Genomic DNA, 25,811 nt, shown 5'->3' on the forward strand with positions numbered 1-25,811 from the left:
GTACGTTACATTTGAATATTGTTAATTAGTTACTTTTTAGTGACGTCACTATAAGACACTGTGGACCGAGTAAGAGATTAAGCTGTTGTCTAAAACTCGAAACTCCACTCACCCCAAGGTCCACTGGAACACGTAACATGAAATTTCCCGTAACGAAACTGACATCGCGTTACCGAAACAAACAGTTACATTGTGTGACTGTAATGAATCGTGGTAACGTTCATGTTTTTTTTAGCATCAATTTATATTTTATTAGAATGAAACATACACAAGTCAGTTACGTTACTTTTAAAAATGTCACTTTGTTTTTTTTCTTCGCGTAGGGTGCGTAACCCCCGCAGATTATGACAATCGGCATTTCTTCTGATCTCCGAAAGGTTTTTATCCGAAACAGGCTTACAGTTTAAGCACTCCGCGGTACGCAATTTGCGTAATACGAAAAACTTATCAAAAAATATCTAAAACGTTACCTGAAGAAGACGTAAACTTCCAATCGCTTTACGAAAAAATCCAATGTTACCGCTTCTTTACAGAAAAACGTCTTTGTAGAAGTGGGAACACAGTAATAATTAAAATTCGACATAATTATACATTATCATAGTTGAAAAAAGTATTTTTACCAAAACAATTATTCAATTTGTGAACTCAAAAATGTATCTTTTTAGTTACTTCAACACAATATAAAAACGGCAAAAAAATTCCAGTAATATGCCCAATATGTAGTTATGAGCACCCTGGACTTTATACATATTTTTTCACTGTTCTTACCGGAAACAACCATCGAGCATATAACCAGAAATAGAGGCGAAATAAGGGCCTTCCATCCATGGCAACTCAACAGGCAAATAGCCCGTATATCACTTTTAAATATCAACTCTCTTCTTCTCCTCTCTACTTCTTCGTATATTCCAAAAATTTTCTGTATTTATTGTATTAGTATCAGTAATTAAATTAGGTAGTTTTTCAATTTTCGTCCATTATAGCAAAACTCAAGTTAAACGGGTCGAATTCGGGCTGGCCAAACGGAGCGCAGTTGTCACCGTAATGATTTGGCAGAATTATATACTCGGCTGGTTATATACTCGATGTAAGCAACATAAAGGTGAACTTAAATCTAAAACCTACCGCGCTACAAATTTCTTCAAATGGAGCTACAGGGCCCGGCTTGCGGGAGTGCGACAAACAGCGCGAGATACTGCTGTTCTAGCATAGAGAATAGCAATTTAAGTGTTTAATTTCAAGGCGCCCTTACTTTTGGGTATCTTTGAACAGAGTTATTTTGAAAAGCGAAAATCCTTCTTCATTGACAATTGAGCTTTGGTCAGATTACACTCGTATTTTGAATGAAAAAACATAGATCTATCAAACTAAGTAAGTTTGTAGCAGTAGAGCTCCTTGTGAAAGAGTTCGTCCAGGGAACCTATTTCTGCCGCGGAGTAATAATGTGAGCAAGAGTCTGTCTGTGCTTCAATTTCTTTTTGTACCCTTCTTGGTAGCTGCCAATAAGTAAATGGTATCCCAAAATGAATGATTAATGTTCGTTATGACAAGTTAATTTAGTTTTTTTTTTATGATTCTGAGTGTTGCGACGAACACGTCATGCGTCTGATGGGAACTTAAGCCTGATGGTAGTAATTGCCATTCTTATAATGATATCATTGTCATTAAATATATTTTCGCGTATATTATTATTTTGTTGCTTTTAAAATATCATTCAATTTATCAAAATGTATCGACATTCTAAAGTACAGTCTGTCTTCTTTGAAGACGGAGCAAAATGACAGTTCATTGCGCAAAAGTGTTGCCAGCTTGCGAACAGCTAGTGATTGCTGTCGATAAATATTCTATAGACTATCGACTCAATGTTGGTAACGCTTACGGAATAAACAGCCGCGCTTGTTTCATTTGAATCACCCTCGACCCATTATTCGTCTAATTACTTAGCACAAGTTCATTTAAATTGGCAATTTTTGTAAATTCATACATACATATACGCTGTATTTAGAACTATGTTTATGAAAAATACAAAGAGAACATTTTAAGTGTGTCTTAAAGTTTTTCATTTTAATTCAATACAGATTATCAAATTCGGCTTTCTTCTCAAAATGTATATGAATAAAAATTAATCTCGATACGATAGACTACCAAGTTAACGGTCAAAATGAAAATAAAGAATGCAATAACGCAATCAGTAATCATTAGAACGTCGTAACATTCATAATTCAGTTATTTTTAGAAAATTTTTGTCTTCTTTCACAATTTATCGATAAAACTATCGACAACATCTACATAACTATTTAAAATTCCATGTAAACTGGCAACCCTTCAAATGTCATTTTACTCAAAACAAACAGACTAGTCATAAAATTTGTTTTCATCTTGTCTTAATTTCGGGCACAGTAAATAAAAATCACCTTCTCTATAGCAACATAACAATAGTGGATCTATCCACGCTACACGCTTTCATTTTTGGCTTCGATTACGCCGGCGGCATAACAATAATGACAGGAGTAGCGTCCGTACTACCATCTCAATATCAATTTTTAGACTGAGCTCTTGAGCTAGGCACGCGGTGGTAACTGCCTGGAGATAATGTCGACTGCAGGCAGTCGGTTTCGTCTGCATGGGAGTTGTATTATACGGACTTCGCGTATGCAGTTCGTTTAGTAGCAGACTTACACTTACAAACTGTGTCTTATTAAATTCTCTCTTTCTCTTCTCTTCAGTATTTTTTACCGACTTCCAAAAATAGAGGAGGTTCTCAATTCGACAGTATGTTTTTTTTTTTACTTGTATGTATGTTGCGCGACAGCTCATTTGTGAACCGATTTTGATGATTCTTTTTCTGTTGGAAAGAGGGTAAAGAGGGTTGAATGACTTTTGAGGTCGATTTTTTAGTACTCTGTACTGAGAACTGCCTCCGTGACCGAACGGTGCCGAACTGCCACGCAGAGGGCCCAGGTTCGATTCCCGGGCCTCGAGAAATATTTGTATCGCCTACATTTATTTCTCTCGTGAGTTTGGGTGTAATTTGTGGTTGTCTATGTGTGTGTCCATGGCACCCGCGACACAGGATCTCCCTAGTGCGGGGCTAATTTTAAATGTGTTTATAATCTGTAGATGTCCCAAATAAACAAATAAGAATGGTAGCAGTGCTTCCCTGGACGAACTCTTCCACAAGGATCTCTACTGATACTTCTAGTTTTATTCAATTAAGATAAAAATGTGGGATACGGCTGTTAATGTGGAGAGGAACTATGTATGACTCGAAAATATAAATAGATACCGCGTCGCAGAAATTCAGGCAACAACGTGCCTTGATGCGATGGCCCGTGCGATTTTCACGTCAACTAACTAGCGGTTAGCAACGAAAATGTCCAACTTAAAACTCAGCCTCAGGTCGAACGCACATACATTACGAAACCCATTCTTTGGTCTCGGCGATGGAATTAGAGATCAAACATGTAAACAAACAACTGTCAAAGTGACATCTCATAATTTGAACACTATTTTTTAAGTTCATTTTAATGAATCTGTTAAAATTGGTGCCACTCATTATACAAAGAACTATAATTATGACTGTATTTATAACTACCTATTTATAGCGCTCTTCTACGTCATCTACGGCACAAAAAACCCATACAAGCAAAAAGGGCAACCCAATGTTGTGTAACACTAAAACATTGCCTTAACAAAAAAATATATATATGACGTTGCGACAGCACGTTGTTTTTGTACACGCACATAATTTAAGCGCAATATTAAAACAAATACGCGATATCTTTTTGGTAGTGGCAACACCTTTATTTGCATTTTTAGTCTCCAATTCCACCACCGGTTTCAATTTCTAAAATTCCAAATTCTAAAACATATTTATCACGTCACGCTGATTGTTAGATTGACTTTCTTTCATGGTTAAAAGTGGTTAGGTCCCGACTGATCGTAAATGCGTAATAGTAAATTTAACGACAACACTCTCCACAATGATCATAGTAAAACAATCAACGTAACTACACTTGAAAACCTATGTCAAAAATCACTCCCATACCGTATTTTGAGACATAGTATTCAATGCATGAAAAAGTACTTACTTCTCCGCTCTTGTCTTTTTTCTTTTTCTCTTTTGGCTCCTTGTCCCTCTCCTTTTCCTTTTCGCGCTCTTTGTCTTTCTTCTCTTTCTTGCTGCTACGATCACGTTCTGTTAACAAAGTAAGTTTTAAGATTTTAAAGGTAGCTGGCATATCGAGCTTTAAAAAGACGATCGGCTGATGTCGGTTTTGTAGAGCGACGTCTCTGTCACTCGTGCAAAGGCTTTCAACAACCCGACTGTAGCCCATTATGTCTGAGTCATTCTGATATTGTGAGTAGTTTAGGCAGGGTGTCGCTAGATGGCGTTAAACCGTTTTTCATCGGACAGCTTAGCTATTGGAAAACCTATTTGTTTCATTGTGGTGTTTTTGGGACCTCATAAAAAAAGAGAATTTCTCAAAAAGCCTCAGTGGCGCTCTATGTCACAAAATATAAGCTCACAAACAGTGTGCACAAACAATACCATGATAATAAAAAAAAATGGAATTTTTAGTTGAACATGCCAATCTAAGTATTTAGTCTTTGTGTGGGTGTGTTGTTGTGAGATGTCCGTATAAACAAGAAAGGTAATTGTAGATTTAAGCTTTTCCCTTTGTTGCATTCCTGTGTGTATTTTATGTTGTGTATTTATAATAAATGTAATTGTGGGGTGTCTAGAGAAATAAAGAGAAGTATATGTAAATACAAACCTTTCTCTTTGGCGTCTTTCTCTTTCTTGCGCTCCTCCTTGACCATCCTACAGTACTCTCTAAAATAATCTTCTCGCATGGCGCTGCTCTCCACCGCCTTGTACCTTGGCTCAGAGTCTACTTTCTTCTTAGCTTCAGCCCATCTCGCGTGTCGGTCCACTGCCTTCTCTTTGAGAAGTGATATGAAGTCCACTTTGGCCTAGAAGGAGACAGATGCAGGTTAAAGACGGAATGAGATCGGCGCTTTGGGAATATATGGTTGTGTAGAGTGGTTGGTGGGTGATGGAGTTTCTTTTTTTAATTAAAATAAATTTAAATACAAATTCACGAATCCAGAGGTTACAGAAGCCCAGTCAATGTTGCCGTTTAAAGTTTAAAGAGATATAATTATTGACATAAAGATCGAACAAACTCTGGTGATATTGCCCGATAATGGCACAGTCGGTTGGGGTCAAAGACCGAGGTTCCAGAACCGGCTAAGGATACGTACTATGTACAGTACCCTTTTCTGTATTTGTGCCAGTATCGACGCGCTACAGAAATCCAATTAATTAAGTTAGTTTTTTATGTTATTAACAACGATCAAAACTGGCCGAGTTAATTTAGCAAAACTAAAAAATAACATGGACATTCTTTTCTATAAATCCCGGGACTTTTCGGTTTACAATTATATTAAAAGGAAAAGCTAAGTAGCTTCGTTCTTTGTAATATTATTCACATATTGATCATGAAAAATTGGTTTCTGAACTTTGACAAATATGCGGGCCAACAGATGGCATTGTATGTTACGAACATCGAGTATATAACCAGAAATAGAGACGAAATAAGGGCCATACAATCCTGGTAACTCATCAGTGATACATCACTTATAAATATCAACTCTCGTTTGCACAACAACTAACCTGTGTGGACGTCTCCGTATATTCCAAATATATTCTGTATTTATTGTAATAAAGATAATATAAAGACAATAGCTTGCTGTTCCATTCGGTAGTGTGGGGAAAAACAGCAAAACATCTAATTTAACTTAACTGCCTCCGTGGCCGAACGGTTACCATGCCGGACTGCCATGCCGAGGTCCCAGGTTCGATTCTCGGGCCGGGAGAAATATTTGTATGGCCTACATTTATTTGTCTCGTGAGTTTGGGTGTAATTTGTAATTGTCTATTTGTGGACACACAAATATTTGTGGGCACCCGCGACACAGGGTTTCCCTAGTGCGGGGCTATGTCGAGTGTGTGCGTTATTATTACTATTAGTTAATTACAAAAGAAACGGAATCGCGTTTCATCGTTAATTAAATATATAATGTAATTTTGCAATTTTCGTCCATCACAGCAAAGCTCAAGTTTACTGGCCGACAAATCGACCAGTAAACTTTAAACTTTTTTTAAGTAAACACTTCAAAAAGTGAAATAATCGACGACACCCGTTAATTGTTTCGAATTCGGGCTGACCTATCGGAGCGCATTTGTCACGGTAATGATATGGCAGAATGGTTTTCAAACAAACTAAATGACATTTCATCTACTGGTTATATACTCGAAGGTTGCGAGCTAATTCTTAAGTAAACACTTCCTAACGTGGGTAGACGACGCAAATTTCGTATTAAAAAGGAATTAATTGATATTCACGGTCACATACTTTTTGAAATATACATGTATACTTACAAATATAATATATATATCATTTTTCTAATGTATAAATGTATACATTAGAAAAATAAATAAATTTAAAAAAAAATTATATAATATAAATTACTTATTGATCAGCGCCACCTAGACATAAGACGTAATTTTGACCTTTTTCAGAGTTACGATCATGCTGAAATTAGGCCATTAGCTGTCAAAAAGTGGAAGCCACACCCCACACGTCGGTGATCTCGTGTGTCAGACCAAGATAGTTCCGGCGTTTCCCGGTTTCAGTTTCATTATGAGGAATGCAGGTAACGCCCACAAGAAATACTCTCGACTGCTACAGAGCCAATACAATTAAGTTTATTCTCAATAGTCCTGTACAGAGATGGGCAAGCCGCCCGGGTTTTAACCCGGCGCTTTGTTAACGCTGCGTTTAAACCGGTTTGAAACCTATTTACAACTAAATGTTTGTTGTAAATCAAGTTTTATTCAAATTTCAATGATATTATTACAAAATGTTCATTGCTTTCTGATCTAGGCGACTCCATTTGCCCTTCTGTTGAATCGATTCGCTTGAAAATCAAAATGAAATAAATCGGTACAAAAATCGTTAAATCATATGGACTTGAATCGATCGAATCGTGAAGTGCATCCTAATAATGAGAATCCACAGGACTGCAAAGTGAGTATTGTTTGGAGTTACCTCTTATTCGTTTAAAAAAAGATTTTTTTTTATATAGAAATTTGTAATAAATACGGAATTATACGCCGCCTCCGCCCACGATTTTGGGCAGAAATGTGTTAAAAAACTTTGGGTAAACACCCGGACAGGTTGATATCCTATATATTATAACGCATCGACCCAAATATGTTTTCTTGGGGTCGTTTGCAAGAGTTGGCTCCAGTGAATTGTAATAAAACCTCAGAGGTTATTATTATTATAAATTTAAATTCACTCCATTTCGCCATCAACCACCTTACTTAAAACAAAATCCTATTCTTAAACTCGGTTCCTGAAAAGAAAAACAATGTTAAAAGCTGAAAAGATAAAAACATTAATTAAATTCCTGTGGAAAAAATAGAAGTTATAAATTCCTGTAAGAAATTTCTTTTTATTAGTTTTCAGTGAGTTTACGATAGTAAAGGTCACGAATTTGATTTTAACAACCCTTTGCAGTAAATATACTAAAAATTACGACGTACCCGACAACCACACCGATAATTAGTCTCAAATTAGAAAATTCCCTATGCTATGGGTACCAGAGTAATAAAACTAACACCTAGGCAAAATCCAGAACACCCAGATCAATATTCCACCTCTTCACAAAGTTGTCGTTGTCAAATATAATTACATTGTGAAATTTGATTCTACAGCATCAGACGAAATAATGACGTGTTATTAATTACTTATAACTTCAACAACATTCTCACCTAATTATTAGTGACGGTTAGGTCTGTTCACTCTCGTCGGCCAGGAAAGTGCCTACTTGCTCTCGGCCAATAAGTAACTATTCACTCTCTCCAGTAACAAAAAGTGTCTATTCGCTCACGCCGGCAATATAAAATCCCTATGCACATTAGCGTACAATAAAAGCTTCTATTCACTACTTTATAAACAATTAAATACGTGAGTGGGTTTATTTTTTCTTTTTTAATCTCCCAATAATTATTATATCTTTGCTACAATTAAAACATTGTATCGCCATAACCGGGTCCATGTTTATATCGGTATTTATATCTGATGCAATAAATAAATTTTAAAAGCGACGTCATAATAAACGGCCAAAATTTTAATATTTAATACATGACGTTTCGAATTACATGGAGTTATTCCACCCATGCATACTGGACAACTCTCCTGAAGGAACATAACGCATTGTACAATTGTCAACTTTCTGATTATGCTTTGAATCGTAAGACAAAAGAGTGGTGAAAAGAATCTTGAAATTTCAACTCTGCTTTTTTAACACCCTGTACACGGATTTGCGTGTGTACGTTTGTCATAATTACAACGACCCGCGCAGTTATGAATTAACAATTATCGGATGTGTTCCCATTACCACTTGTTCATTCTCGTATAACTGAAATTTGCATTTTTTTTTATCTTTACTACTTTAAGGCACGTTAGTTCTATATGTTCATCGATTTATCTCCGTCTTTGGCCTTAATGGACCAATCGGTCGAGCATCCCAGTGTCGTTCTTATTGGACGAATCATTGACAAAGTTGTCCTTTGGACACAAAATGATATTACGCAAAAACAATAATTAAAAAAAATCCGGTACCTTTACTTTCGTATAACCACGTCTTATCCTGTTCCTCTATTTCTGATCCTTTTCTCTAAAAGAAACCAACTTCATGGGTATAAAATTTAGTTAAGAATTTAAAATTTCTTGCCAATAAATTGTTTATTTAATTATAGCTCACAATATTATTGTAGTTCTTATGTTACACACTGTAAAGTAACATCATTGAAAGAAGCGTTAAAATCGGTAAGTCGTTTTTGAGAAAACGATGCACATATAAACATACGTACGCACGGAGGAGGTTATTTGATCAAATGTCAATTACTTTATTGAATTACAGATTTACTTGGTCAATTTCGCCGATAGCACGTAGCAGATTGATTTAATCAATTGCACTTCGTTGAATGTTTTCCAGTCATGTACTAGAAATGAGGAAAACAATGTGAGAAATATGTGATAGCTAATGAGGAACATCTTCTCTTCGAGGAAAGTATCAAACAGTGCAGTCTGCTTTCATTGTTATAAGGTTGATTTTTGTCAAACGTACGTACGTGTCTTTGGTACGTTTATACGCTCTAGGTGTGCTATAGTTGCTTAAACGACATTTTTATAAATTATGATGAAAATAAATTACAAAATATGTTGCTGAAAACCTTCTCTTTTGTGCGCCAGTGTGACAAAATTACCAACTCGAAAGTATTTTATAGAAATCGGTTCTGGAGTTTTGGAGAAATTGGTAGTGATATTTAGTTTATTATGTAACATAATGTACCCTTGAAGTTGATTACACTTTGTTTTCTATACTGATTGTACATTTATTTGTAAATTCTTTGTTTGTATAATATTTACAATGTTGTGTCTTACAATACTTTTCAATTCATACAACTTTGTATTTACTTTTCAAATGTCTTTGTAATATACTTTTTAATCATAATAACGTTCACAGAGAAATATTTTTTATATTTTTTTCTTGGTTCAGTAATTTTTGTTAGCATTTTTAGATTTTTCTATTTAAATATGAGAACCATTTAAAAGGTACTTAATAACGGGAAACAAAAACATTCCTTTGTGAACTTTTTGAAAGAAATAAAAACCTGAAAGAAAAATATAGATTAAAATCCTGTCTGTCGTTTTTTAAACTATTTACAATATTTTTCTGTCTAAAAAATTCTAGGTGTACAATTTTCGACCCATCACCGACTTGTCTTGTAAAATTTTAATTCTCAAGGCCAATATTGCAAATTTAGCCAACAAAAGGGGTTTTTATCGAGATTGGTATTCGAGTGGGGTAAAGATCGACAAGTAGAATAAGCCAAATTCTTAAAATTACTTCCTGACATAAACAGGGTATGTTAAACTCTACGGTAGCCGTTATAAACTTGTCGAACTTCACTGTCAGTAATGTCAAAATGGTAATTTTGATATTTTTGACATGTTCATCAGCTAACTTCGCTTCTTTAAGGAGTAATTGAAGCTCTCACTTAAAGGCATGCAAAGCGTGGGGACGTTTCTCTGATGATAAGTTTCTATATATAGACTCACCATTGGGTAATGTAAAATTTTTTTGGAACTACTTTATGTTAGGACCAGACCATTTCTTTTTCTGAATTTACTCTGACAAAGATCATCTCACTAACATTTAAAAAGAAAGATATTAAATTTAGAACTGGTGGTAGCAGTTTTACAGATTCTGAGATATTAATGTTAAAATAAAGAATATTAATTTTAACTAGAAATATTTCTAGTTAAAGATCAGCAATGGGCTTCGTCAATAGGTACTAAAATACAAAGAAACTGGTATTTGCAAGAGATTTTTAACCTAAAAAAAATCCCACCCTGTATTCTCTCAAAACTTCCCATTACACTGGTAGCATTGCCTCACTGGACGACAATGGACACTTGCTGAACCAACCACGACCCAGTCGATGATCACAGCCCCTGTCACTGAGTCGGCGACCCAACTAAGTCCCCAGGAACTTTCATTTAGGCAATACTCAGAGGTGGGAGTTGTAGTTCAACTATGTGCCAAACAACCAATTAACTTTTTTATCCAAAAAAAAAAACACATTTGACCTCTGTCACCCGACAGAATTTGGTGACAATGTAGCATGCACAGCTAAATAATGCCTATTCACTCTCGCCTTGAAAAGGCCTAGTTGGAATAAGTCTGCAGGCAGAGAATTGCACTCTCCTCAGCCGTTCGCCATGTAAATATGGACCTGATCTCGTACTAGGTAATTCCCTTTACTGATTACCAATGACACGGAATTCACTTCGAGTTACTATCCAGAACACTTGCACCAATTTAGAGGGAATCGAACCCGGTACCGCTTCGTTCAGCGTACAAACCGTGTGACGTCAAAACAAACCCAAGATCTTCACATAAAACCTCTAACATGCTAACCGCTGAACCAAGTAAATAATATTATTTACGCTATGACTATAAGTCATTTGAAGATTTGAAACTTTTTGTTTTGTAAGCTTCCAGTTTAGGAATTGGAGTTTCTTGTATTGGAATTCTGAATGAACATCTTTGTCGGTTCTCGGAAATAACCGCCATCAGAATAGTGTTTTAAAAGGACTTTTCAAAAAAAGGAGGGCTTCTCAATTGGATTGTATTTTTTTTGTGTAAAAATGTTTCTCGTTTACTCTGACATTTGAGAACCGACTTCGAATATCGTCGCCTTACTTTCTCAAGCTCGTATCTTAAAACACAAATTTACTGAAATGCAAAGAATGGATTGTATACATTGACTTACAAATAAATAGACGACGGGTCTAATACAAAAACCACGAAAAAAATGTCACAAGTCAACCTATTTAAACGTAGTGACATGTAAAGGAATATGAAAAAGCTAAAACGTTGAATTTAATGTCATCGCAGTACTGTCTAATTTTGCTTGCTTCGCTGTCAGTCGAACAAACGAAGACTAAAGCGTTAATGACGCTCTGTATACGATTTTAACGCCCTATAAGTTCGGACACTTTTTAGCGCGGACCCGACGTCCATATAATTGTAAGTCAATGATTGTATATACCAAATTTGCAGGCTGTTTTCACAGCACATTTCCTTCATATTCACACATTGGCTTTTACCTATTCTTAAAGTAAAGGACCCAAATTAACACCCTTGATAAGAAATTTAAAATAAATAGAAATGTTTGCCATCTCCTCATAATCACTCTTTATAAGATACGAGATTGGGGGTCGTATTCTAGAACTCTACTCAATGCTCAAGTCAGGATTTGAGTATGGTTTAAAGCACTCGAAATCATACTCAAGTCCCTGCCATTAGGGTCGTATTTCCAGTGCTTGTGTTTCCAGTGCAATCCTGACTCGAGCATTGAGTAGAGTTCTAGAATACGACCCTGAGAAAGTAAAGCATTGATATTCTTTTTTCGTTGGTAATGGGGTACCGCAGTAATGGTCCGATTCAAAATATTCCACCTCGAAGGTGGCAGTTTAGGGGGTGAATCCGGTTTATTGGACTTCACTCACTTGCCGTTAACCGATCTCGATAAAGCTTGGCAAAAAGGTGTTACAAACACAGCGAAAGGATAAGCAAACTTTTGAGGTCGGTTTTTTTTCGGACAAGTTCCATTTAAAAAATGAGAAGGGTAAATTCTCCAAATTCCGAAGGATGTGGAAGATATATGTAGTATATACGGACGGAATCTATCAGTGCGATCATCCTAACCATGAATAGTTAAGAGTCGACAGTATCTCGGCTTGAATTCAAATTATTTTCCCGTACTAATTCGGTTCATTTTGCTCGAGCCGAGTCGCAGGGACACTGGCTTTATTTCAGAATTCATTTTTTTACAAACGAAGTTAAAGGCATTTGTAAAAGGTATATCGCATAATTGACGTGTTCCATTGAATTCAGTTGATAAAAAAAAACATTGGTATATGTAAAGTACTTATTGAATATGGCGGTTTTCTTGTAAAATTTCGAGGCAAATTTGTGTTTTTTTTTCTATCGTGAAGATTTTTAGGAATGGTAATCAGAGTATATCTTCAATTTCACTATATATTTTTTCCAAAGTTATTGATTTAACACATTCACTGTTATGCGTAATCAACCACAGCCATTTGAGGCTGTACAGACGCCAATGTAATTAAGTATTCAAGTATTTACTACAATTCATTGTTATTGAACAAAACATGTTGACAAATCATGCTATGATCACCGATTTGGATACCTAAGACACAAGTAAAGAATTTTACTTGGTTTAGGTATCACCTAGATTTCGGCGCAGACGTACGGGGAGAAGGCGAAGGCAGTTCGCTGCTCGCCTGATCCCCTAGTGAGGCCAGCGGGCTTTAGACAGGGACTCCGGAGCCTGCATTGCACGGCCTCACTCGTCTGGGGGGCGGGTCGGAGGACAACCGACTCGCCTCTCCGTTGGCGCGGGAGCCCTGGCGCAAGCTAGGGCGGCCGGGCGTCGTCGTGGTGAATGTTCTAACAGATTGACTGCATGTTTGCAGTTAATGCGTGAACTTGTAATCAACTGCATGCAGCAGAGACCTCGGCTGCATGAAGTCGGTTTCGACTATATACTATGATACTAAATGATTGGACGAGCAAGTCGTGCGCCTGATTGTAAACGACACGCCTGTCCATAACAGTTTCAGTGCCACTTCGAGTTGTAAATAGCAAAGATCTGAGGTGCACTGCCTCTGCGCCCAACACCCTGAGACATAAATTGAAAACTCCCATGTCCTTGTAATTTCACATTACTTGGCGACAGAAGTAGGTAAGGTAAGGCAGTACTTCCCAGGACGAACTCTTTCACAAGGAGCTGTACTGCTAATAATAAAAGGTTGTTTAATAAGATTATGTTATTTAGGTTAAGTTTTTATACAGAATAAATTTATCTTTATCCGCACAGGTTCGTTTTGGTACAGTTAATTTCCCTGTATGCCACTAACGACGAAGGGGGATGGTGAAAATATGGCCGTTGAATGCAAACCCCGTCCCATGCGAGGTGTGGCAATATCCAAGGGCTTTTAGTGACTGCACGTCTCACAAAACAATTGCGCCTCTCCGTGACGCGGTGATATCTCAGCCAAAATTTTTTTGATTCCATCAAGGGTTGGTTTTTCTAATGGAGCTGACATTTTCAATCTTTGATTTGCCTTGAGTTGGCTTTTTGAGACTTTTCTGCATTTTTTTGTGCAATAAAGAATATGCATAAATAAACAAGTTAAAAGAAAACCCTGTAACTGCAACCACCAATTAAAATCAAGCTGCATTCAGAATGAAGGTTTATGTTAAAAGGTCATGAGCGTGAAAGTGAGAGAACCTTTTTAAATCTCATTTGACTGTTTACTGATTGGCTTAAAATATATCTAACCTTAGTTACTTCTTTGACGAACGGGATGACCAATTGACGATTTTTTTCAGTTAAAAAAAAAGTTAAAATTAAAAAAATGCGTTCGAAAATAACACTGAGAGTTTAACAAAAAAGAGCCGCCAATTCTGACAACCTTTATTTTTTATTTCAATAGCAATGTTTTGGTACTCTTCAATATAAATCATTTTAAAGAGAAAGAAAGAAACAAGAAATTTCATTAAGTTGGTCTATTAAACAGAAGCGCGCCTAAAATCAACAGTATCTATGATTTACAATCGTAAACCCCTGAACCAACTTCAAAATCGTGTCTAAAGCTGGTTACAAATACGTCGTGTTGCGTCAAACACCCTGGTGAAACTGACATTCAGCCTTCCCGGCTCAATATTGCCATTTAAACCACTATTTTTTACAGATTATCTGTCAAACTCGTGCCAGTGTTGCCATTTAAGAACAATTTCTACTAATTATCTGTCAAATTTTAAATGTTACCGTGATTTTAAAGCAGTTTTCTACGCTTGTTGCAAATGTTACCACTTAAAAGTTTAAAGTAATTATCATAGTTTTTTTTCAACAATTTTCTCTAGTTTTCGGAAAGAAGGTAATTTTTTGTAGCCGTGATTAAATACCGTACTAAGAACAATTCCCAAGTTTTTTTACTTTTAGACGAATCTGACCTATGCCATAGTATAACATTTATCATGCCGGACTGCCACGCAGAGGTCTTGGATTCGATTCCAAGGCCGGGTGAAATATTTGTATGACCTACATATATTTCTCTCGTTAGTTGGGTGTAATTTGTGGTTGTCTATGCGTGTATGCATGGCATCCGCGGCAAAGGGTTTCCCTAGTGCGTGCGTTATTAATTATTATGCCAAGCATCATCGGCGAAACCACGGCACACTTACTTCGCTGACTCGGCCATTTAGAAAGGATGGTAGAGGATCGGAGCGTGAAGAGAGCCGAGTCGAGTTACTGGACGAAGGCCGGTTGGTCGTCCCAGATATCGCTGGAGCGACGCTGTGGAGGCGGACCAGCGTGAACTACAAACCATCAATTGGCGAGAGATTGAACAGGACCGAAGAAAATGGCATCATCTCGTTTCGGATGCTGGGACTCATTTTGGGTCGCAGTGCCAGCGGAGTAAGTAAGTATTATTATGCGAATGTTATGCGTACGTAAATACAAGCCGCGCTGTAAGGTTTGTATGGAGTTATCATTTTTAGTATACTATGCCTACGTCTTACGAATGTATTGTAGAGTTAAAATTAAAATACTCGAAAGGAGCCTTCTCGCAACGACGCCCTATCTGTGCTCCGACGCACCCTAGGCAACTTTTATGCCGTGCCAAGTCCTTTTAACGCGATTCTTAAATTTCTTTGTAGTTCGGTCTATCGCGTGTAGAAATGTATGTCCCTCACCTAGGGCAAAGGGCCTGGGGATAATGTCACGACATCGTCAATTGGCCAATCCCTTGCAGTGCCGCTCCGCCCGCCGCCATGCGCGCCAGCCGCCGCTAAAATAGCCGCCATTCTGTTTACTTCTCTCTCTATCGCTCAACTTCACACAAACGTGTTCTCTTGGAGATGCCTTTATTTCTAACTATATCCACAAACCTTTTTCTTTCTTTTTTTTTATTAGTTAATCACTTAAACAGCTTTAGGATCGAGTATCGTTTGCAATAGTAATGTTGAAATGGGAAAACGAATTTTGTTTTGTAAATTTTTTTTTAAAGGCATATCCATGAAACATATTCGTTGTTTAGATATAAATGAAAAAAGAAAAGATTTCACATAAACATCGATGGGAAAGAAATAACGTTACAACATAAGTCAATGATTCTGTCTCCTGTTAAGTTACCGTTAAAATTTCTCTAGTTAAAAAGACAGTATCAGAAACTTCGGTTTAAAAAAGATATATCAGCTCTTATAATCGTGCAAATGTGTCAAAAAATAAATTCTCTTCCAATTAAATAGAAAAAAACATACTATCGCCAAGCATAATAACGCCAGCTTCCGGGATTCGAACCCAGATGAAATATTAAACATTTAAATAATAAGCTATTGCTTAACATACATACATATGACGCCTGTACCTCGGGTTTGGTAGACAAAGAACACGTATCTCCACCTATTGTCTTGATATATGACATTTTTAATACAAAATTAATGCCAATATAAAAATTATTAGGAAAATTATGGTCGGGTTCGATTTCCAGATATTTTTCAAAAAAGACAGGGAAAGCAATTCACTGCTAGCTATTTTTGGGCAATTCGAAAATTAACTTTTAATTTTAAAACTTTTATTTAAGATTTAAATATATAAAAATATAAAAAATTATTAATTATTATTAAATATATAAAAAAATATATAAAGGCGGAACGCCTTGGCCTTGCAGCACGATACTACAGATCCTACATAGAGAAAATAACAATTTTTTTTACTTATCTTTCTTCTTCACATATCTTTCTAGCAAAATTCCTAAGCTCTTTCCTTGTGCCGGGAATCGAACCCGTAAACAGCCAGGCACTCTCCTGTAGTGCTGTTACCCGACTACGCGAGCAAGATTAGTAATGTTATCCTTTCACAAATATACGCATTATTTTCTTTCGTCTTCAAATAGCTCAGCAGTGATCAAATAAATAATTATTTCAGGAATGTTTTCAAAATTTCATAACGCTTTGTTTTTGTCCTAATGTTTGAAAAAAGAACATTTCACAACTGAACATTTCAAACTTCTTTGTTTTTCTCTCATTCTTTGTGATTAAAAAACATTGCTAATATTTCAATAATGTACATATTTGCATGTCAACTAAAACTAAATAAGCTGGATTTATTTGAAGTATTAACCTACTGTACCTCATTCCGACAAATAAATAGTTTGATTGATTGAAGTGGTCGTTGTTTTATATGAAAATTTCCGTGACCACGATCTCAATTAATTAAGCAAAAATTTTAAAATTTCATTAGCAATCATTTCAATTAAAGAAAATCACTTAAAACTTTCAGCATCCGTAACATTTCACCGCAGTACATTTCAAACGTGTCGCTGTAACGAAATAATTTGAAGCCAACCTCTTTGAATGTCAGTGTCATTTCCGGACCTTCCTCGTGACTCACCTGTTCGCGTTTCTTCTCCTTCTCCTCCTTCTCGCGCTTGCGCACTTCGGCGATGAACTCGTTGAAGTAGGTCTCGCGGTCGCGTGGCTTCTCGATGGCCTTGAAGCGGTCGTCGCGGCCGTGCTTCGACGAGAACTCGGTATACGATGATCTAAGACAAAATATCATTGTCGTTAACTCAATACACGTCCCATTGCCGTGTACAGGGCCCCAAGTCTGCTAATAAGTAAGCCAGATTGCCTTGAGAAGAATAAGTAAGAAACTCTTGCTCTTTGCAAATAAACATTTGTACAGTGCTTCTATTTTTTTAAATGTCCCTCGGCAACATTGACTTACAAATAAATGGACGACGGGTCTAATACAAAAACCACGAAAAAAATGTCCCAAGTCAACCTATTTAAACGTAGTGACATGTAAAGGAATATGAAAAAGCTAAAACGTTGAATTTAAATTGTAATGTCATCGCAGTACTGTCTAATTTTGCTTGCTTCGTTGTCAGTCGAACAAACGAAGACTAAAGCGTGAATGACGCTCTGTATACGATTTTAACGCCCTATAAGTTCGGACACTTTTTAGCGCGGACCCGACGTCCATATAATTGTAAGTCAATGCTCGGCAATCATCGAATTTCAGAAGGCATATGAATATTAATTTCCATGCCCATTTATTGTTAGATTTAAAATCTATAATAATTTCAATTTTGAACAACGTAGTTTATTTCGTTTGTACATTGTTTTGTTTTGATTTTCGTGTGAACTACGTAGAGCTGTAAAACTATTTTCCTATTTTTAATAACATTTACTCCATGTCAATAAGCCAGTTAATAAAAATATAAAGTGAATAAAGTGTACTTCATTTATATAATTAAAAATGAATATTTTTCCGGTTATTAATGAACAATACATATAATTAACAGTTATGTATTATTCTTTCGTACTTTTTTAGGTGACTGAAAATTGATTTATCTTTTTTATCATATTCTTTAAAATATTCTTTACTGTTCTGATTAAAAAAAAACACCACAAGCCACAAAAACATGTTTTTGGACTTTTTGAAAATAATCATTGTTGTCTTTCTTGAACGTATCGGCTTTAAATTATATGTCGTGCCTGTGACTTACGTGGCTATCCTCCCATTGTATAACAAATAAAAAATGTAATAGCAACTATATTTCCAAGTCGACTGAAAGCTTTCGGTCTGTATCAAAGACAAAGGGCAACTGAATAAAACCCAACGACAGCCGAACACGAAGGTTGCCGAGGGACAAAAGAATCGACTATACTGCAGCCGTATAAGGTTTACTTTCATTTCCTATAGCAAAAATATTATTACGATTAACAGAAAATTTAAAATTTATTTTAAAATTAAATTAGACTTAACTATGAAACACCACAATGGATAATACTATATTTTTTGCACTCTAAAGTAGCAAAATAAGATTTATAAGTTTGCGCGAGACAATTGACATAACCAGCGAAAATGGCAGCCTGAGTCTAAGTGCACTCAAGGCTTTTCGCAAGGAATTTTCACTAAGCACTTCTATTGTATTTATTACTCTGTGATACTACTTATCTTTCAAACAGTGTTCTTAACACGTAAAATAACCAATTGACACGACGGCTACAACTCGAGTTACCCTGTATTCAAGTGTTACTGTATGGTATGAAAGTGCCGTTACTTGGAGTGCAGCTTGGCCTCGTCCATGAGAGCGCGGAAGGCGGCCTTCTTCTGCTGCAGGCGATTCTTCTTCTCCTTGCGTTCCTCCTCGGCGCGCTCGCGGACGTACTTGTCGAACACCTACCATAAGTTGGACCCGGTCATTATACACAGTAATCAGTAATTGAGTAATTACAGGCCTACCGCTGAGTCGGTACCTGACAGTTTACGTAACAACTATGACAAGCTGCACACGGGTTAATTTCAATAAGATTTTTCTGAAGATATTCAATAACAAGAAAATTGAAAAAAGTGCCAAATGGCTTGGTCTAATCATTTCAATTATCAAAAAAATAAGTTTTTTTTAATTATCGTTTCACATGACAATGATTAATTTAGTAGGAACTACTTGTTACTGAATATCGTCAGAAAAATCTTGTTGAAATTATCCCGACGTAACTGTTACTACGACGTTACGACGTAACCAACTCAGGTAAGAGGTAGGCCTGTAACATGTCTGCCACGAGTGCGGCGCTGCGGATGACGGGGACTGTAGGGCAGGACCTCTCGCTGCCGAGCGTGGTTGCCGCCATGCTCGATAGCGAAGAGTCGTGGGAGGCGGTGGCCTCCTTTTGCGCAGAGGTTATGTCGCAAAAGGAGGCCGCGGAGCGGGTGCGCGAGGACGCGGCGGACGCGCACCCGCTCCGGCGCAGACGTACGGGGAGAAGGCGAAGGCAGTTCGCTGCTCGCCTGATCCCCTAGTGAGACCAGCGGGCTCTGGACAGGGACTCCGGAGCCTGCGTTGCACGGCCTCACTCGTCTGGGGGGCGGGTCGGAGGACAACCGACTCGTCCCTCTATTGGCGCAGGAGCCCTGGCGCAAGCTAGGGCGGCCGGGCGGCGTCGTGGTGAATGTTCACTGATCCCACGGCTCCGACTCAACCGGCGAGAGGGAAACCCGGGGGGGTTTTAGTGGGGTAGGCCCTCCAGTTAGAGGGAGAGTCCCCACATAACCCCTGAGTCTCCCTGGGCTCAGGGGTATCCATAAAGATTTCCCCCCGTCAAAAAAAAATTTAAAAAAAAGGCCTGTAATATGTCTGGGATCAGCCAAACGGAATTACAACCCTCTGTAAGAGGTTTTTTATACCTTATATAGTTTTAGTTATAACGCAAAATCTGTGAAATAGATATTTTTCAAAGATAAATGATACTTTAGGTGCTCGTTATTGCCTGGAAAATTACCTAAATGCAAATGCGTTATTTACGACAAGGAGGGCGGTGTAACTAGCATTAATCGTTTGATACAATAAATCAATCGTGGAAGTCTTCAAATATAAGAGCGGTTACACACTTTTATCAGCGATGCAAACGCGATACAGGAGCGCTGCAGTCGCTAGTCGTCTACCTTTACACACGCGCGCGATTTTAAGATGTGATGCAAACGCGTTGTAACCGCGCGACTGCATCGATACAAACGCGCGATTGTATATATTGTCGCCGTGTGTAACCACTCTAATAATACTCTTGAGTTATTTCTCAAGTGACGGGACGAACAAGTCTAGTGGTAAGCGACACGTCTATCCAAAACCGTTGCAGTGTCACTCAGAGTTTTAAATCACAAAGATCTGAGGGGCACCGCCACTGCACCCGTCACCCTGAGACATAAGTTGACGAGTCCCGTGTGCCTGTTATTTCACCAGCACCTTTAACCCTTCAAAACTAACTAACTGCCTCTGTGGCCGAACGGTTACCATGCCGGACTGCCACGCAGAGGTCCCGGGTCCGATTCCCAGGCCGACACAAATAGTTGTATGGCCTACTTAGGGTGTAATTTGTGGTTGTCTGTTCATGGCACCCGCGATACAGGGTTCCCCTAGTGCGGGGTTATGAGTGTGTGCACGTTATTAAAATCGGAACGCAGTAATGTGAGTGTTTTAGTAGCAGTAGTCCAGGGTAGTACTGCCACCTTACCTATTTCTGCCATCAAGCAGTAATGTCAGCATTACTGTGTTCCGGTTTTGAAGGGTGAGGGTGCTGGTGAAATTGCAGGCACATGGGACTTGTCAACTCATTTCTCAGGGTGACGGGCGCAGTGGTAATGCCCCTCAGATCTTTGCTCTTTTAAAGTTCTGAGTGGCACTGTAACTGTTATAGACAGGCGTGTAGTTTACCATCAGGCGCACGACTTGTTCGTCCCGTCACTTGATGTTAGCTCTGCTGCTGCTAATGCTACTACAACTTAACTAACCTGCTTGCGTTCCTTAGAGGTAAGCAGCAAGTATCTCGGATCGAAGACAATTTTGTGCAGCTCTTTCTCCCAGGTGTTGAACGCCGACACGTTGTTGTCCTCCAGCATGGCGCGGAATGCCCTCATCCTCTGTTCTAGAGGCACGACGGCCCTCTCCCTCGCTGCTCGTACCTCCGCCTCGATGGCTGCCTCTTTGCCTGCGTCGATTTTAGTTGCTGGCGGTTTTTTGTCTGCGGAGAGAATTGTGCAATTTAAAAAAAATACTTCGTTCGCGGTGCGGGTGTGGTAGCCACTAATGTAGCAGAATATCAGCGATGGCAATATAAGCAAGGTCATGTCGACATATTTGATATGTTTATTTTATCAGACTCTCGGTAGACGTGCTCTCAAATATAATAAAATCTCGTCATCAGATTTCCGAACAAAACAGGTACTGCCTTGATATTATTAATTTAGGGTATACACTATACACAAATCATCATAACCTCAACCTTACACATGACCATTATACCACAAAGATCTTCGTACGCCTCACTAGTCTAGTATTTTAACCCTCAAGTCTTAAGTCATAAGACTAAACCTGAAGACTAATTCGAGTCGACGAAGCTTAAAAGACTTGTAGGACTAAAACGCCCACTGTAGGTAGGGTCCACTTTTGATATTAGATTTATAGTCTTGCGAGGTTAGTATTTTAAAAATAACCCTGTATAAAAAGGCAATTTAGTGTGGAAGTTTGTTTTGTAAATGGTGGTACCCAGGGCGCTAGAAAGAGCGGGCAACTGACTGTCATCCTGCTTGGCCTTCTTGGCGGGCTCGGGTTCAGAGTCGTCGCTGGACGAGTCGTTGGGGCGCTTCAGCTCGCCGTTGGCCGTCTTGCCCAGCGCCGCCGCCGAAGCTGCGGCCTCCTTGCGCTGCGGGAGAGAGTACAAGGTATTTGGACGGACGAAACGCTCGAATGATAAGGGTATACATGGCGTCTCACGGCTATGGAACTCGAAGGGAAAGTTGTTAATATGCCTATAATATAAGATGTGGATATGCTTCGTGGAAAGTAAATAATACCGCATTCAAATATAAAAACCGGCTTGCCTCATCTGGGAATCGAGTCGACCAAATGTGAAACAAAAACATCAGTATTTTTATGGTGGCGATCGATAGAGTGAATTTATAAGCCTTTAAATGAGACGCTTATAGAAGCAATAGTGTCCTAACATGTCTAATATTACTTTTAATTTTAATTAATACTTATTTAGTGTTTCTATTATGCATCTTTAGTCTTTTACTATTTCCTCACATTGTTTAAGAAAAGCACTGTACATGGCTCAGCGGGAAATAAGGTAGAATATTACTTATAAGGAAATATTCCTTACAGTTGACCCTTTCGACCGTCATGATAAAAATACAAGATCTTTTTATAAATAGACGCGCAACTTTTCAAGACTTTGAATGCAGCATCATTTGGTTTTAAATGGATGCTGATAAGCAATAAAGTGTCAGTCACCATGAATATAGTTTTGCGAAAACGGCACTTAAAGATTATTTTCGTTGTTTTTGATAGTTCATTCTAAAATTTACCTAAGAAATGAAAACTTTTGCTGATGTGCTTGTCGTTGTTGAGAAATTATAGTAATAAACCACAACAATTCATAATTCCTAAGGTGACAACAGCAAAAGTTTTCATTTTATAAGTAAACTTTAGAACAAACTATCAAAAGCAACGAAATAACCTTTAGGTGCCGTTTTCGCAAAGCTATGATCATGTTGGTTGACACATTATTGCTTATCAGCATCCAAATATGAAGCAAAATACATTAAAAGCGTAGTTATCTCTTGAAATAATTTATATGTAAATTGATAACATACGAGTTTTTCATCATAATCATCATTAACCCATTTAGGAGCCTGTTGTGTAGATGCTGGTAGGCAAATAAAACGCTGGTTGTTCAGGAGTCGAAGGCTATTGCTGTGGCTTGCTAGCTTGGTGTGGCTTGGTGTGGCTTGGTGTAGCTCGACATTTAATCAACGAATGTTACTACTTATATACTTTTGTATATCTTAGAAATAGTACAAGTCTAATTGAGTAAGTAGTACATAGAGATGTTACGGCGCGGGTGCGCGCGAAGGCATAAATAGGACCCGCCGCGCGCTCGCCGTTCAGTGCACGCCGACGCGTTGAGCGCGGCGGATGCGTGGATGACTTGCAGCTACACCCATTTATATGTCCCACTGCTGGGCACGGGTCTTCTTTCAGACGAGGGTTTAGGCCATAGTTCGCCACGCTGGCCCAATGCGGGTTGGGGCTTCACACGTTTTCAGAGGGTTGTGAACCTTCTTCAACGTGCAGGTTTTATCACGATGTTTTCCTTCACCGAAAAGCTCATGATAAACTTCAAATAAAATTTCGCACATAAATTCCGAGAAACTCAGAGGTGCGAGCCCGGATTCGAACCTTCGTCCTTCTGCTTAAGAGGCAGTAGGTCAAACCATTAGGCTACCAGGGCTACGAGTGTTTGCAAACAGAATAATCTCAGTACAGAGTACTAAAAAAACCGACCTCAAAAGTATGTGGAATTACATATATTTGCTAAGTTTTATTATAATATCGTTAAATTCGCCACTATACAGGACTTAACACTGGAGATAATAAAAATCGGTTCTCACTACTCAAAGAATATTGAGAGAAAAACGCCTTGAATTGGAGAAATAGCAAAAGCAATCATTAAAATAATTGCTCCTTAAGAAAATTTAGGCGCTATTTATAAAAACGAATCTTCATGCGTGAACAGCCACCCGTAGAGGTGGATGTTTTCTTTTAAAATGAAATGGGACCACTATGGTAGTGCCCCCTTTCCGATAAAAAAAGAATCATTTAAATCGGTTCACATGTACCGGAGTTATCGCGTAACATACATACAAAAAAAACACGAACCTCCTCCTTTTTTGAAGTCGGTTAATTAATAAAAAAGCCTTTTGACGCCACTGGTTGCGAAACAGTTGCATGTGAAGAGATACAACTGGTTGTGAAGTACAGCGACGATGGCGTCCGAAAGACTGGTGAAAACTCACCTGCAGCTGCAGCAGCGCGTCGGGCGGCTGGCTGACGGCCTTCTCGACGTCGGCGCGGCCCATGAGCTGCGCCGGCCGCTCCCACACCGACGAGTGCGCCGTGGGGTTGTAGAAGAACACGCGCCCGTCGCCCGTCCAGACCACGCACCTGCCGACGCCATTCCCATTCACAACACCGCTTCCACTTACATTTTCTCTCGAAATATACGAACATTTAACTTGGTTACAGTATAGTATTCAAATTCAAAATATCGTCGTTAACATCGTGACAACAGATAGTTGTGCAGTTTAATGTGTCGTGGCTTGTATATTTAAATGAAGTTGTTCGCATATAGTACAACACGATTAACTGTCCTTTATAACTTTTATGACGTTACGACGACAGACTAAAGACGAGAAGAGCTAGAACGACGGTCTTCAGACGATAAAACCACGTCACGATACAAATGTGACGACAGATGATCGCAGCTACTATTGCCGTCACGTTTTATTTGTCGTGTAATATGTAAGATATAAATTGTCGTCACGGTCCAGTGGAAACAGCTAGGCATGACTGTCGTTCAACGTTGCCTCTGTGGCCGAACGGTTACCATGCTGGACTGCCACGCAGAGGTCCCGGGTTCTATTCCCGGGAGAAATATTTGTATGGTTTACATTTATTTCTCTCGTGAGTTTGAGTGTAATTTGGGGTTGTCTATGCGTGTCCATGGCACCGGCGATACAGGGTTCCCCTAACGCGGGGCTATTAGTGTGTGTGCGTTAAAAATAAGAAAAAGTCCATGACATTCACGACAGATAGTGGTAATATGGGAACAGGTTAGACGCGAGTCTTCCAACGATAAATAATACATTGGCACATAATGGAATCGCGCCCTTAAGATGCTAAAACGTCACTTTTGATCATATAATTATTCATATACACATATCCAAGTTGACACTCACCATGGAGTACCCGAAATGGGCGTACTCGAGATCGGTCTACTCCTATCCTGCTTGGCGGCCTTTTCCTTCTCCGCCTTTTCCTTTTCGGCTTTCTCCTTCTCCTGCCTTTCCTTCTCCTGTCGTTCCTTCTCTTGCCTCTCTCGTTCCTGGGCCACTCGTCGTTCGGTTTCCGCTTGTCGCTCCGCTTCCGCCGCCGCTTGCGCTTCTGCGTGAGCGTCTACGTCAATTACTGCAAAACACAAGATTTAATTATTAATAAATTATTCTTTGGCATCTACGGGCAATAGATGAAATATGAATGATTTAACTCTTATTAACGTTCTCCAAAAAATCTATTACTATGAACAGAAAATGAAAAAATTATTAAAATTAAATAATAGAAGATTTAACGATGACATGACATACCACCATGGATAATATTACAGACCGATTGGAAGAGTGTTACAGAGAAAGCAGGAAGGATGGCAGTTAGTAGTTAATTTTAATTTATATTAGTAAGTATCTATCTAAGTATTGAGAATGGTAAACGAGAAAAGAACGATCCTGAATACTGTAGAGTATAGACGCGGGAAAATGAATGGACATTTGATACGACACGACAACTTCTTTAAGACTATTTTGGAGGGAAAGATCGAGGGGAAGAGGTCGACTTACGGCCACTTTCTATATTCAATCTCAATCCATAATTTGCTATCTAACCTTGAATAATCAATCCAAATCCTATTTTTACTATTTCAATAACCGATCGATGGATCGTTATTCCGAT

The 25,811-nt window shown here is 38.4% G+C and overlaps 1 protein-coding gene across 2 annotated transcripts in view; it reads right to left on the minus strand.

The window, feature by feature from the left end:
* LOC113229077 (transcription elongation regulator 1) overlaps positions 1 to 25,167 on the minus strand; it is a 52,323-nt gene extending 27,156 nt beyond the window's left edge. Inside the window, exons 1-8 of one of the 2 annotated variants that reach the window (XM_026462567.1) lie at positions 25,046 to 25,167; positions 24,104 to 24,251; positions 21,822 to 21,948; positions 21,038 to 21,267; positions 18,813 to 18,931; positions 17,135 to 17,285; positions 4,779 to 4,977; positions 4,092 to 4,198 (exon numbers count right to left, since the gene is read on the minus strand). In XM_026462567.1, coding sequence (XP_026318352.1) covers positions 4,092 to 4,198; positions 4,779 to 4,977; positions 17,135 to 17,285; positions 18,813 to 18,931; positions 21,038 to 21,267; positions 21,822 to 21,948; positions 24,104 to 24,166 — 996 coding nt within the window. In that variant the 5' untranslated portion in view covers positions 24,167 to 24,251; positions 25,046 to 25,167. Of the gene's footprint in view, positions 1 to 4,091; positions 4,199 to 4,778; positions 4,978 to 17,134; positions 17,286 to 18,812; positions 18,932 to 21,037; positions 21,268 to 21,791; positions 21,949 to 24,103; positions 24,252 to 25,045 lie in introns of both variants that reach the window. The other variant, XM_026462568.1, reaches the window with a different exon arrangement.
* Between the last annotated feature and the right edge of the window lie 644 nt (positions 25,168 to 25,811).

This window comes from Hyposmocoma kahamanoa, unplaced genomic scaffold, assembly GCF_003589595.1.
Source record: "Hyposmocoma kahamanoa isolate Upper Pololo Valley unplaced genomic scaffold, ASM358959v1 272, whole genome shotgun sequence".
NCBI lineage: Eukaryota > Metazoa > Arthropoda > Insecta > Lepidoptera > Cosmopterigidae > Hyposmocoma > Hyposmocoma kahamanoa.